Source organism: Xiphias gladius, chromosome 23 (genome assembly GCF_016859285.1).
Source record: "Xiphias gladius isolate SHS-SW01 ecotype Sanya breed wild chromosome 23, ASM1685928v1, whole genome shotgun sequence".
NCBI lineage: Eukaryota > Metazoa > Chordata > Actinopteri > Istiophoriformes > Xiphiidae > Xiphias > Xiphias gladius.
In genome coordinates this window covers 1003284-1017937 of record NC_053422.1, presented here as the reverse complement: position 1 = coordinate 1017937, position 14654 = coordinate 1003284, and the positions used below count along the sequence as shown (strand labels likewise).

General features: G+C 40.9%; 1 protein-coding gene across 1 annotated transcript; it reads right to left on the bottom strand.

Annotated features, from left to right (window-relative positions):
- Positions 1-291: 291 nt before the first annotated feature.
- Positions 292-14585, bottom strand: LOC120785197 (ubiquitin-conjugating enzyme E2 2-like). The gene is made up of 7 exons (XM_040119683.1): positions 14191-14585; positions 6805-6868; positions 6648-6679; positions 5761-5838; positions 4672-4777; positions 3636-3729; positions 292-922 (listed from the first exon to the last, which is right to left on the bottom strand). Exons 1-7 carry the CDS (start codon positions 14212-14214, stop codon positions 877-879), a joined length of 444 nt encoding a protein of 147 aa, XP_039975617.1. The 5' UTR covers positions 14215-14585; the 3' UTR covers positions 292-876.
- Between the last annotated feature and the right edge of the window lie 69 nt (positions 14586-14654).

Below are 14654 nucleotides of genomic sequence, written 5' to 3'. Positions count from 1 at the left end.
GCTTTTGACCGCGGCTCGCGGCCTTCCTCCGCAGATACAGCCGGTAGAGTCAGTCGGATCTTGTGCTGAGAATTTCGTTCCCGGGACGAGAATCAAACCTTTCAACCTCGAGAGATCTGACGTCAGGATCATTTACCTGTCGTCTCGATTTCCAGGTGTTTCCCAGTCCTGGAAAACTCGTCGTTGCTGAAACCGTGAAGTGAGCGGGACTGACCGAAAGGATTTCTGACCCAATCGCCATCGGAACAAACACTAGAAACACGAGAAAACAAAAAACAGTGCAACACGGGAAACTGCAATTTGTTCAACTTTATTGAGAAAAAACCGTCAGAGAGCTATTAGTTGATCAATCAGCCGTCGAGAGCTTTGAGTTTCGTCTTCAGTGCAAAAAGAGGAGAACAGTGTTGTGGATGATGGATGAACTAACGGCTCTTTGCTAAAAACAAAAGCTCAGAAACAAAAAAAACAAGTTAATAAACCCAAAAAAGCTGTCGTTTCTCTTTTTAAAAGCGGACACATCTGTTCTCAGCAGCACATGAACCAATCACTGACATGCATTAAATTATTATTATATATTTATATTCTCCTGCAGCTTTCTTTATCTTAACAGTTCTCTCTCCAGTCGGGTTTTACAGAGAGTCCACTCTGGTTTGTGGCTTTTGTTTTTCAGTTGGCACATTCACAGCTCAAAGTCCTCAGCCCTTCACTGGTGTTTTTAAAAGCAGAGAAAAGGGCCGATAAAGGATTTAAAAGCGTTAAAATGGAGGATGGGGACAAAAGAATGAACAAATTGCTGTTATGGTGCGATGGGAGGGGGCGTGGCCACATGAGGAAATCAAACAGTTTATTCCAGCAGTGAGTGAGTGAGGAGGTGGATCACATGGCGTATTTCTGAGTCCAGTCCTGAGCTGTCTTGTTGTACCTGCAGACATAAACACACAAGTCAGGACCATCAGGGGTTTTAAAAGACTGCAGGGACGATGCCATGCCTGAAGACACACACACACACACACGGTATGCAGTCCAGAGCCTAAGGATGTGGACAGATCCACACGTCTTGTTGTTCAGGCTCTGAGCTTCAGCTCATTCACTCTGAAATAGAATAATGGAAAATACATTAAAGAGCCAAGTCTCGGCTTTAATTTGAGCAGGTTTACGTCAATACTGAAAGAAGTGTGGGGAGATAGGGCCACATTTTAGGGGTTAAAATGTAACTGGACAGATGCACAGGAAGTCAAACTTAATCATCCTATTGAATATTTAGTGTAAACCCTTGGCAGTCAGTGACCGGCTGAAGTGTCGGACCCACGGACGTCGGCAGACTCTTCGTATCTTCCCTGGTGATGCTCTACCAGAGCTCCACTGCGGCTTCTTTCGGCTCTTCTTCTTGTGCCTTTAGTCCGGTCTTCATCATGTCGACTGCTGCTTGGCTGCACTGAGATCAGGTGATTGACTCGGCCCGTCGAGGATGTTCCACTTCTCCGCCCTAACAAGCTCTGCGGTGGCTTTGACTGACCAAATGTCGTCCGGTGAGTGTGGATGCATTTGACTGAATCTAGCACAGGAGGCTCCCGTGAACCTCTGCACTCATCCGGTTTCTTCCATCGGCAGTGAGATCATCAGCACATGCCAGCGACCCAGTTCCACTGGAGCCTTATCGGAACCAGCACCGCGTCTGACAGAGGAGGTGGTGGCTTTGGGTCACGAGCTGTTCCTTTCCTCGTCACACTTTCCTCTTTCCATCGTTTAGACGGAGGTTGAGTTTTGTCCCATCGGTCCACAGAACTTTGGACCAGAATTTCACCGGTTTCCCGTTGTGTGTTTTTGTGAACTGCAGCCCGGCCTCTCTGTTTTTAAGGTTTTTACCAGGGGTTTGTATCTTGTGGCGGATCCTCTGAGGTTCTGGTCACGGAGTTGTCTCCTGATGGCTGACGAGGAAACGTGCCCGCCTTCATCCTGGAGAGCGTTCTTGACTCGCTGTGCAGTCACAAAGGGGATTTTCTTCACCATGCAAATGGTTCTGTACTGGTCCTCCAGACTGCTGCTCCTCGGTCTGACAGCCTGTTTGACGTGTGCTAGTTTTCCTGTGAACACCTGCTGATTTGACATCTCTCAGGTAGATTTTTTGGGTTTTTTTAAGCCTCATTATCATCATCTTCACTCCTCATATTGACGGACAAATCAAGTCTTTTTTTCACAGCTATGTTCTTTCAGTATTGACGTAAACCCGCTCAAATTAAAGTATTTTCCATTATTCTATTTCAGAGTGAATGAGCTGAAGCTCAGAGCCTGAACAACAAGACGTGTGGATCTGTCCACATCCTTAGGCTCTGGACTGTAGATACAGAGTCCTGAGAAAACAATCACACCATCAACAGACTTTTAGATCTGTACCTTTCAGTATAATTTATTTTTATAGACGGTCGTCTCACTGCTTGTGTTTCTTGACACAGATCGCAGCTATTAACTTGTTGTGTACAGTGTTTTTATCACTGATAGATGTGATGGACTAAACTGCCAAAGTAAGAACCAAAGTGTTGTTTACTGTAGTTTTCCTTTAACCCGATGAAGATTGTTTTAATCAACATTACTGCTTTAAAACAACTGACAAGAGAAACACAAAGAAACCGAAACTGAAGTGAGACACATCTTCTATTTGTATGCGACAGAACCAGAGAGTCTCCTGGTGTTTTCTCTGTCCGAGAAATTCAAATGGCTTTTTAAATTGTGCTGCATGCAGGTAAAAAACAGAGCATCAGTGTTTGTCTTTGGAGCCATGCTTTGCATCGACGTGCTTTCAGTTGTACACAGCATGTTCCTGACAGACGCCTTCAGAAACAACCAGGACTCAGCAGGCAGCTCAGGTGAGTAGCTCCGCTCAGCTCTTACCCTCACAGCATGGCATACTTCTCTGTCCACTCCCTGGCTAGTTTGTTATACCTGAGACCAACGAGTAAGACACTCAGGTTAAAAACCTCCACACTGCTGCTTCAAGACAGATTCTACTGTGTTTTTAATGTGCAGGGTTCTAATTTAATCTGCTTAGTCCCAGCTGGGAACTAAACACCAGTCTCCAGGGAAACGCTAAGAAAAAATATCAAATATTTTACAGTCGATTCAGAGAATCCTGGTCCCGTTGGCGGTCCGTGGTTTGAGCCCAGACGTCCACCAGAGGTCATCTGATGAACGTTTTTGCTCTTTTCTGGCTGGTGCTTCAGGAGCCAAACCACAGCTGATCCAGGGGAAAAAAACTGCCTCACACTTGTGCCTCTGTGTAACTTCAGACTATTCTCAGAAACCGTCCTCTGCCTGTGACTTTAGCTCTGTTTGTTCCTCAAGCAAAGAGCACATTACCCTGTGCTGTATGTAAAAAGGGGTTAAATAAAAGTTTGTACAAAAACTATGTGGAACGGGTAGAAAAATTGTTTAATGCTTATATCAATTGGCGGGCACCGCCCCAGGACTTACATTGGGACGGGTTGGGTCCAGATTTGATTTAGAGATAACTGCAGGTAACGGGCCAGTTTCGGTGCCAGGTTTGCAGGTGTGCGGTGCAAGAATTGGACCCATGCAGGATTCTAACAGGGTCCGTTTTGTAGATGGTAACTTAGTCTGTGGTGCAGATGTAAACTCACCTAACAGGGTCTGTTTTGTAGATGCGGGCGATCTCTGGCACTAGCGGGTCGTCGGGGTTTGGGTCACATAACAGAGAACAAATGGACAAAAGGACTGTAGAGAGGAAAACAGCAGGTCAGTGTGGTCTGAAGGAAGTTAACGGTCCGTGTCCAGGACGTCAGTGACGTTACTGCTAAATCTTATCTTTAATTTCACAAGTTCGACAAATAAAACAAACATCAGTCTGTAGCGGTTAGTTGGTCGACAGATGGCGCTAATGTAACATCACATTTTACTGTTATAAAACTCACTACAAGCAGGTTTTAGAGGATGAGTTCTAAGAGAGAAGCTTTGAGAAAAAATCTGCAGATTGTAAAATACCAAATTTCAGGTTTTACAACTCTCTTGATATGAAATACTTTATAGAGAAAATATGACTTAAAACAAGCAAAAAAAACCCCTTCACCTACGTAACTGATTGTACCATCAAATATGACGGTTTTTTCTTATGCCAGACTCCTCTGCAAAGAGTCTACAGGATATTTTCCGAAAACAGAATATTTAGAGCCAAAAATGAACCTGAACAAATAGTGAAGGAACAACAGAGGGGTGAAAATTTTCAGTGTCAATGTCTCCGGCTGAAAACTTTGCAGTGTGGCTGTTTTTTCTCTTCATATTCTGCCCTCTCTTCTTGTTTATATAATATTTCTGAAGAACGTCAATATCTCAAGTAGCAAGTTCACGTTCAGTTCTTATGCACCTTAAAGTCTTAGTGGCATCACGTAGGCCTGTACAATAACACAAACATTTGAATTGACCAGAAAAACACAGTAAAAATGAACTGTCCCCAAAACAAATCCATGAGAATGACTTTGTTTTCAGATTAAAAAGATCTACATCTGAACTAACACAAGTTCGTAAGACCAGCTCTCAATCAGCAATATTTCCTTTTCTTTACTTTTTATTTTCCCACATAGCTGTTATGAATCTCCATGATCCCATCTTTTTTTTGAATGCGAGTTAATGCCGTTCACATCATACGCTGGTGGTTCTTACCTTTAGAGATCGTTAATGCTGGAGACCACTGTGATCTCAATATATCCAAGCAGATGCTGCCATTACTGTTAATATTTGGGTGATAAATTCTGGTTGTGAAGGCGACCTGATAGAAGAAACCGGAGAAACACTGTGAATCGCCTGAAAAGATCAGAGCAGCTTTCATCATACGACACGGTTTCCATCAGTCTGAGAGTTTATCTGTGTCGATCCATCAGACAGAAGAATGGTTGTTACTGTTCTTGACAAAAAATACATTAAAAACAAAATTCAAGAATGTGTCGCTGGTAACAGAAACAGGCCTTTTAAGTGGCTAGGCTCAACCTGTGTCCCCCGACAAATGTTTCCTCCATTGTCCAGAAAACATTTCCAGTTTCCTCTTGGCAGGTTAACCCCTTAACAGACACCCCCTTTCTGTGCATGAGCCCAAACACGCTGTACCCAAAATAACAAGGTTACTGTTCTGATTACAGTCGTGACCCTGGTCTCCCCTGAAAGGAAACTCTTTAAATTTTACAACCAAAAAGTCAGAATGAGCAGAAGAGAAACTGAACCAAAGCTACAGAGGCACAAACATGGTAGAAACGGACGTTTTTTTTTTTGCCCTGCTTGATTTATTTGGCATTAAAAGAGAATATAAGGCCTGCAGTACGACCTTTTTTGTGGGGAACACTTGGAGCCATAACCATTGAACCAGACAGCTGTTGCAGTGATATGCATCCTAAAACGCTCTGCACAGATACAATCAGGAAACTTAGAGCTTTAAAACAATGTAGAATTTGTGTAGATTGAGTCCAGAACAAGAGAACACAAGAGAACACAAGAGAAGTAGCTCTACCAAGGCCAAAGCGCCCCACGGCGGGACGGAGTATTTCAAAAGATTAATCAAAAATTTGCATTCTCTCTTGTACCAACAAAAGACATGAGTGCAGCTACATGTTACTTCAAAAATTTTAAAGAGAAAAAATTACAAATAATATACAAACAGAAAACAAAAACCAAGTTTGGGTAGGGGCGAATGTTTTTGAGTAGGCCTCCCAGATAAAGTCTCTGCTTCAGAAACCCCGGTAAGAGGAGGAGTCTACTGACCTTGGGTGGTTTGAAAGGATAATCTGTGGGGAAATGAATAGTCAGGAAAAATACGCCACCCTGGTAGGGACTGTCAGGCTGCAGCAGGAAGACACAGACAGAACACAGGTTGCACATTTATACGTTATCACTGAGGGATGATGATTCAAGTCTGATGATGTGGAGCCTGCCTGCACGACCAAACGATTCTGAATTTTTAACTTGACTGTTTCATTTTTTTTCTCAAAATACACTGTGTAACAGTGTGACTTTACTCCAGTGTCTGGATTGGGGATGTCGATGATTAATGGATTACTGATTAAATGCTGTTAATGATTTAAAATCGATGAAAAGTATATTGACAGACAACAGAGAAGACGAGGACATGTGTTGTAACAGTCAGAAAATGCTGTAGTACCCGGTGTACTCTTACAGTTCAGTGAGATGGAGTGACAGTCTTTGCTGACAAATCATAAAACGAACGCACCTCCTCTCCATCCCAGGAAGCAGGAGCGCCAGTCTGGCTTAGTGTGTGGCGTATATTAGATAAACGAACTTTCCATTCACATTCATTTGCATTTTTTAAGATTAAACTCATCGGCTATAGTATCGGTATCAGCCACAATAAACTAAAAACTATCGGTTATCATCGGCACTGAAGTAACCACATCTTTGCATCTCTAACAATAATCATCATTTATTTCAAATACAAGTGAGGACATGTTGCGTAGACTGTTGGAAAACTCAGAAAAGGAGACTTGGGGTGTAACAACACAGTTGTATCTTGTAATGTCACTGTCAAATCAATAAACCGGTTCATATGGTATGGAAACAAATCAAACTAAAACTCTGTCTATAATTACATTAATTCATCAAAAACACTGACACTGCAGGAGTTTGATACTTACAGGCCCCATAATAGTAGCTTGCCAATGAAACACTGGAAAAAGGGAGGAAAAAAAAAAGAGGGTTAATGGAGCACATTTCCTGAGTAAGGACTACAAACGCAAACTGACAGGCAGGCCGAGTGTCTGTCCGTGTAAAGAAAACAAAAAATGATCTCACTGTCTTCACCGACGGGCCCGGCGGAGCACTGAGCCGGAGGATCTCTGGACAGATCGGTTAGCTCCTGGAGATGGAGAGAAAAGAAAGACAAAAGGAGGAAAAGGTTAGTGAGTGAGAAGAAGAGAAAAGGACCCACTTCGCCGCAAAAATCTGAAATTTGAATTAACTGGAGACCAGTAAGACGATATTTATTTGGTTCAGTTTGAGCCTCAGGGCGTCAGATTTATTGTAACGTTTGTCATTTCCATCAAAGGAATAAGTCGCTTTAAGAGATGTTAAGTCTGTAGGTCAACTTTCAACAAGCCGTACGGCTGCAAACATCTCTGTCACAGTCGAGACATTTCCATGGCAATTTTTCTTCTCTTTGTTTTCTTAAAATGTGACATAACTTGTTTTTTCAACCAGGGAAACAACTGTCAATGAACAACACTGGAACTATTTATTACTGACATAAGCTGAGATTCAGAGGTCTGAAACCAGGCTAGATGACTTTAACCAAACTGCGCAAGCAGCAGGGGGAAAAAAAAAAATTCACACAATGTGCGTCAGGTTTATCTGCTGCCGTTGTGGTTTTGAATTTTGATCTCCTGGTCGGTTTCCTGTTTGAAATCACCACCAGCCAGGTGTCACAAACACACAAACAAATGACGCTGCTTCCTTCAGCTGCACTGCTCCGTTGCAGCAGAGCTCCACACACAAAGCTGACGTGTTGTTTAACAAGAAACCAAACACCACTTCAACCACAAACCCCCAAAATTTTAAAACTTAATTCATAAAAAGTAACAGTAGAAAATGCTATGAAGAAATTGAATTGTTTGACACCAAAACCAAAGATGTTGAAGAATTTGCCCTTGTTTTCTCTTTCATATCAGCTCGTTAGCCGAGGTGAAGGGTTGATGACAAACAAATATAGGACACAGACTGTAAATAATAATAAAGTTTATTTCCTTAAACAAACTAAAGTTAAAATGGATCAGAGAGAGCGAGAAGTTTGTTGGAAGATACCGCAGATTATCCAAAGGCTGAGTAAGTATCTGCATTTTCCAGATATTGTGCGTGCTCTATGGCAGTAGTGACTTCTTTTTTAATTGGTTTTTGTGAGGGGGGGTAAATCAGCAGCCTAAAAAGACAAACTAAAAGCATTAAAATCTTTCTGTTTTTCTGTTTGCCATCCAGCCTGAAAAATTTAAATCCTTTTCCCTCACTAATTCTGTGGTCACTGCTCTCAGCCTTCTACTCATCAAGTTCTCACTCAAAACAAACATTTTTCAAAGTTAATTTTGGCAACTGATGAATTGTTTATGAAGCCTGTCAATGTGAGGATCATCTGCTTGGTTCTGTTCTATTTAGGGTCAAAGACCTACCTTTGAGTTTTGTGCTTGCAAAAAACAAAAAAACTGAAGAAACCCCTTTGGGCTCCGTAAAACTTCAGAATGAAAACTTTTTATTTTGGTTTTTTTTTAACAGTTTGCACATTAAATGACTGATACTTCTGGTTCGAATTTGCTGGTTGTTGCAGAGTTTGTGATAACTTGCGGGGGCACTTTGGATCATACGGTCCGTCCTACGTTTCATGCTCATGATCACGGCTGAGGGTGTGGCAGGAATGTTTTCTCCCGACAGCGGCTGCAGTTACACTAAATTTGATATGACATAAGTACAGCATACATGCAGAGTTTTCCTGGCACAGCTGAAATGAAGGTGATGCTGCTGCCTGATGAAGAGCACCGAGCCGGTCCACTGACCCTGGTTTTCTTCTGTAGGCATGCTGACCCCAGATCTGCTGCTGTGAGCTGACAGATTTTGGCCTTTCATTCAAGGACACATTTTGTCTGATTAGTATCAGGTTAGACTGTGAAGAGGTGTGAATGATCAGGACTCTGGACAAAAAAAACAAGTCAGAAGTGGAACTGAGAGGATTTTGCAGAGGTGATTTTTGTAAGTAAAACAAAGGGAACCCCAAGAGCTGAAATTGCAACAATTACCGAGGTTTTATTGGGTTTAATGGATGTTTTGCTGTTCTTAAAAAGCTCTGTGAAGGAGTTTAATTCAACATTCAGAGCTTGAAAACAGCCAGCCCAGTAACCAAAGTGTCAAATCCTGACAAGCTAGACGGTGAGTTGTTTTTCACTATTTTAGCTTGAAAATGACTGAAAGATTTATTCAATTAGCCAAATATTGGCAGATTACTTCTCTGTCAATCAGCTAATTCATTAATCGACTAATCGTTTCAGCTCTACTCTGTAACACCGCTGTACAATCACGAGCGGACAGTTTTTATAGCTCCAGAGTGGTAAGTTGTCTCTCGGCCTGATTGGGGCACGTCAGTCTCATACATACCTGTGATGACTCGCACTCTATCAGCTAGTCTAGATTCCTATCATATCAATAATTCAGGCCGATCAACTTAAAAGTTTTGAATCAGGACCTTCAGTTTTTGGATGAAGTAGCTCATGAAAAATAAGGCGTTTTAGATCTGATGTCTACAGCCCTTATTTCAATGTGCCAAATAAATATTTAATCAACATTTAGGTCAGTATGAGGATCTGATTGCATTTAAAATGGGCAGATACCCAATTAAATGTACTTGGGTCGAGTTCAGGGCTGAAAAAGCTTGACTGGGACATGGCTAAAATCTACCAGATATTGTTACTTGTGCCCCAAAAAAGTTTTCATCAAGACCTGTAAAACAACCATTTGACTTTGATTCTTTCAGCAAAAATTCAATGTAGAGGTGAAACAATTAGTCGATTAGTCAATGAGTTGATCGACAGAAAGATAATCATTGTTTTAGTCATTCTTGACGAACATTTCCAGGTTCCAGTTGTGAGGATTTTCATCTTTGGAATTTGATTGTTGGTTGGACAAAAGGAGAAATTGTGATTTTCATGTGACATTCTGCAGTTTTCGGATGTTTTATAGACCAAACTATCAATGGATTACTCAAAAAATATTCAGAGAATCAATTGATAATGATTCCACTGGGCTTAGGAAATTATAACTGAATTTTTCTGTTTTTCTCTTAATCAGTAATGAAAATAATCTTTTTTTTTTTTTAGTCCCAATTCAATGCATCACAAATCATACATTCTGATTACCATTCAGTTCAATTAGTTTGATTCTTCACCTTGGGGACACATACATATCTGTGATGAGACAGTTCAGAGCTGCAAAAATTGGTCACCTAATCCTAAACTATTCTTTTTGATCATCAACGAATCATTTCAGTCATTTTTCTGAGTAAAAAACAAACAAACAAAAAAAAAAACATTTGAAGGTTCTATATTTTCCAATGTCTCTGGTTTGCTGTTTTTCTTTGTTTTATTTCACAGTAAACTGAATCTCTTTGGGTTTTGTGCTGTTGGTCAGACAAAACAAGACATCTGAGGACGTCATCTTGGACATTTTGCGCTATTTTTGACAAATTATTGCTTAGAAAAACATTTACGAGATGAATCAATAAGAAGATAATTGTAACTTAAATAACTAACATCACTACAAAGACAGATATTTATTTTGAGGCCAAGCAGCTCTAGCATGAAGCTGAAGTTTTATCTCCTGTGCGAATACAGCATTAAAAACAAACTGAGACACACAGGCCAATATTGATGTGTAAGCAGCAGATCTATTTTTACTCTGAAGAGTAGAAGAGTTGAGAGGCCAGATCAGGATATAGCCACGGGTGGAGAAAACACATGGCTGCTTATAGGACAAGGGGCTTGTATTTCCAGCCTGCAGGTCTCCCTGAAGCCAAACTGGCTGTGTGCGTTGGTATGTGACATACACGCTCGACACACACAGCTCATCTTTCAGGTCTGACTGAGTTTGGGAGGCGAGAAAACAGTCAAGTAGCAACGAAGCCTTTTGAGATCCGGCCGGTCAGGAATTCAGACCCTGACTGTGACAGAAGCAGCTGGGAGAGCAGACTTTATTCTGGTTTTAAAGTCCACAGACTATTAAACTTTTTAAAATGTTTCACTGGTTTTTCAAATCTATTCACAGAAAATTTAAAGTCATGTTCCAGTAAATAAATACGTCCCCTGGAAAACCCTCAGATCCACTGGAGCCTTTTTTAACTTGTCTGTACGCAGCAGTGCTTCTCACACTTGGAAGCTGGAGATATGTCATGCCCCCCATTTGCAAATTTTTAAAAAATATTGGGGAAAGTACGGAGTCAGGGTAAACAGCATTTCATTCAGAAAAATATAATCAGGAACATGAACTGCTTTCGTCTTGTTAAAGTTGTAACGATTAGTCGAAATTAATGGGCAACTATTTTGATAACTGAACAATCTTTTATGTCATTTTTGTGTGAAATATTCTAACTTCTCAAATGTGAGAATGCTTTTCTTTGTCACACACGACAGTAAACTGAATATCTTTGGATTTTGGACTGTTGGTCAGACAAAACAAGACATCGGAAGACGTCATCTGGGGATGTGGGAAATTGTAACAGGTATTTTTTTTCTATTTTCTGGCATTTCGTAGACAAAACCATTTAAACTATTAACCAGCCTGGATCCTTTTCACACCATAATGAGTTGCCAGACTTTATAAACACTAAAACACATCCTGCTGCACAGAAAGTGAATCAGACAGTAAAACTGGCTTTGCAGTATTTTATTGACTTTGGTTTTGACCATCATGTTTGCCTGATGAGCAAGCCACTGGTACACAGCAAACTTTCCTGTGGATGTGGGTGAAGCCCAAACAGCACAAGATTTTTAAAAAGAAAGGTCAACACATACCTGTCTAAGTGCCATTCTTACATAGAACTGTTGTTGGACTTTGTTCACCACTTTTGTTCTGCATTTAACTGTTTTAAATTTTTTGATAATTATTTGATATACTTTGTACACTTGAACTTCGTACCAGACCACAAAACTTGAATTACTCAATGAATTTTATCTACAGAAATTCAGTTCAAGTTTTTTGCTACCATACTGTGCAGAGAACTACAACTTGTGTCTCCTAAACGGTTCAGCAAGAAAAACAGTTCAAACTGCCCTGACGACATACTGAACCATTAGATAACATATCTGTCTAAAAGGGCTGCTCCTACCATTTTCAATATTTTACATTAACTGATTAATAAGTTGGTCTATAAAATGTCACTAAATGGTGGAAAAATGCAAATCGCAGTCCAAGCTGATGTCTTAAAGCATCTTGTCAAAAATATATTCAGTTAACTACTAGAAAAGACAAAGAAAAGGAGCCCTCAACCTTCAACCCTCAAACTTAAGCAGCTGGAACCAGTGAAGTGAAATGACTATCAAAACTGTTGCTGATTACTTTTTTGGTCTATCGACTAATTGATTTATTGCCTTATCGTTACAGCTTTAAAGGCTCTTTCACCTTTTCTTGGCAGGTGTTTTCCTTGATGACAACCAGCCACCAAGGTATAAACGGGGCTCCATCAAAAAACAACACTATGGAGAAAACAACAATACAGTACATAATTACCATAATACATTGTAGAGCTGCAGCGATTAGACGATTAATCAATTAGTTGGCTGAAAGTAAATTAGTCTCCAATTATGTTGATAATCAGTTATTCATTCAAGACATTTGCTGATTCCAGCTTCTCAGAAGTGTGGATTTGCAGCTCTTCTTTGTCACATATGATAGCAAATGAAATCTCTTTGGGTTTTTCGACTATTGGTCTGAGAGTTAAGAAATTGAAGGTCGTCACTTTGGGCCCTGCGAAGTTGCGATGGCCATTTTTCACTACTTTTTCCACACTGACTAGACTAAAAAAACAATCAACTAATCGAGAAAACAATCAGCCGATTAATCGATAAGGAAAATGGTGGTATTCTGAGTAATGTTTGTTTATTCTCCGATCAGATACTGCCTGACGAAAACACAATTTAGGGAATGTTGCTTTTTAATGTTTGTGTAAGGACAGCTTGAAAAACTAAGATAAACTTTCCAAATATGTAAATGTCAGGAAATTATTTACTATCTGTTTCCCCCAGTGATTTAGATTCTGCTTGTAAAATATCCATGTGTCTGCATCTTCTAACGTAATACCAGAGAACGTCTCTTCTCTGCACAGCACGCGAGAGAGGGAGGGGAGGTTTTCCACTAGTTAACTGAACTCGGATGACATCTTTTTCTGGGAAAGATAAAGAAATAAAAATAAAAAAAAAAGCTAAAACGGGCTGCCAGATATACTTTGCCAACAGTTAATATACTTGGGCGGCCTGCCCAAGTCAAGTCTATGGGAAACACTGACTGTAAATGGTATTCAGCAAAGTAAAGTATCTAACAAAGGGTTTCTGCAGCGTCCACCAAATTAAATTCAAGACTTTTTAAGACCTTAATACCACACAGAATGACACTTAATACCTGGACCCATGTATGGATTACTGAACAGGCCTATGGGACCCCAGGGATCAGGGGTGCCCAGGGCCAGAGCCTCTTTATGAAGTGGCTGTTAATATTTCTTCACAGAGCTCAGTTAAAAAAACAACCCACAAAGAGCAGAAAACCACCACGTAAAGACTCAAAACAATCATACAGAGACGCAAAATGATTACACAGGCCTGGGATCCTGTACAGGAGGGGTGTCTATGGTCGGGGGCCGTTGTCTTATAATCCGTCCATGCTTGGACATTGATGAGCAACAGGAAACTGATGGATGGATTCACCAGTTAAAAAAATTATTTGGTAACTGAAGTCTTTGCTAAATTTGAAACTTGACTTTTAATACTGTCGTAGCATTTTTTTATTTTTTTATTTTTTTTTATATTGAGGGAACTGAATTTAATGCTTTAAGATCTGTAACAGTAGTGTTTTTATATCGGAGCCAAAAGTGTCATTGAGACCGGTATAAATGAAACTAGTAATACATACATATAAATAGTAAGTAAAAGTGTATTGGCTGTAAAGTTGAAAGAGAAACTTCAGGCTGGGAGTGAATTTGACAGAAAGCCTGTGTCAGTGAATAACTTTAGGTTAAGCGCTGAGTTATTTTAATGACAATGAGTGAGATTAAAACAGAATGTCTGAGTTAAAGGCCTGTTACAGACTGAAGCTAACGCTAACACCAGGTCACTCAACTCAACCATTGTTTGATCCGGAGCCTTACACACCCGCCGCGGGGGGTGGGGGTGGGGAGGGGTATCTGCCTAAAACCTGCCTTTAAGTACCGCTGATGCATCTAAACACAACACAGAGATAATATCGTAAAATGTCCTTTAAAAGCTGACTTCGCAAACCAAACCCCAGCAAATAATTTAACGATTTTATGTCAATCGTTGTGTCACCGACAGCAGCTGTGGAGAACAAGCTAATGCTGGTAGCTACAAGCTAACAGCACACAAACATTAGCTTGAAGCTAAACTGGGCCTAGTTAAATGTGGAAAAATTGTAGTCTGTTACCTTGGAAATTCGTTTTAAAGCCATTGTGTCTGGTGAAGGGACCGGCTGTCGAGAAGGAAGTGAAGAAGAAGGAGGAGGAGGAGGAGGAGAAGGAGGAGGAGGAGGGCAGGCCAGCTAGGTGACGCTAACTAACTAGCATCTAGGACTTTGCTAGCTTTTGTGGCGCTAAGCTAGCTAGCTGGGCAACACATACGCCGCTAAACTACAACAGTTTTTCTTTAAATCTCGTCTTTTACACCGAGTACAGTTTAGTCTGGAGACTGACTCTCCAGCACGTCAGCCTCGACTTCAGGCTGCCACTCAAATAACGGAGCGGACCGACCGCAGCAGCTCAAAATGTCTTCCGTTACACACAGCTGTCAGAGCACCGGGAGTAGGAGGTTTCACTTTGACGCTGTTTCAGGACACCGAAAAACGACACCCAACAACATGGTGGCAGCACGGCCGGGTTAACCTGCCGAGGG

What these genes read in the sequence shown, in the direction of transcription:
- LOC120785197 (XM_040119683.1), bottom strand. Translation starts at nt 14,214, where the DNA reads ATGGCTTTAAAACGAATTTCCAAG. An exon ending in CGGGCCCGTCGGTGAAGACA is followed by an intron (nt 6,680 to 6,804) that starts GTGAGATCATTT and finishes CCCTTTTTCCAG; the next exon opens with TGTTTCATTGGCAAGCTACT. An exon ending in TACAAAACAGACCCTGTTAG is followed by an intron (nt 923 to 3,635) that starts GTGAGTTTACAT and finishes TTATGTCTGCAG; the next exon opens with GTACAACAAGACAGCTCAGG.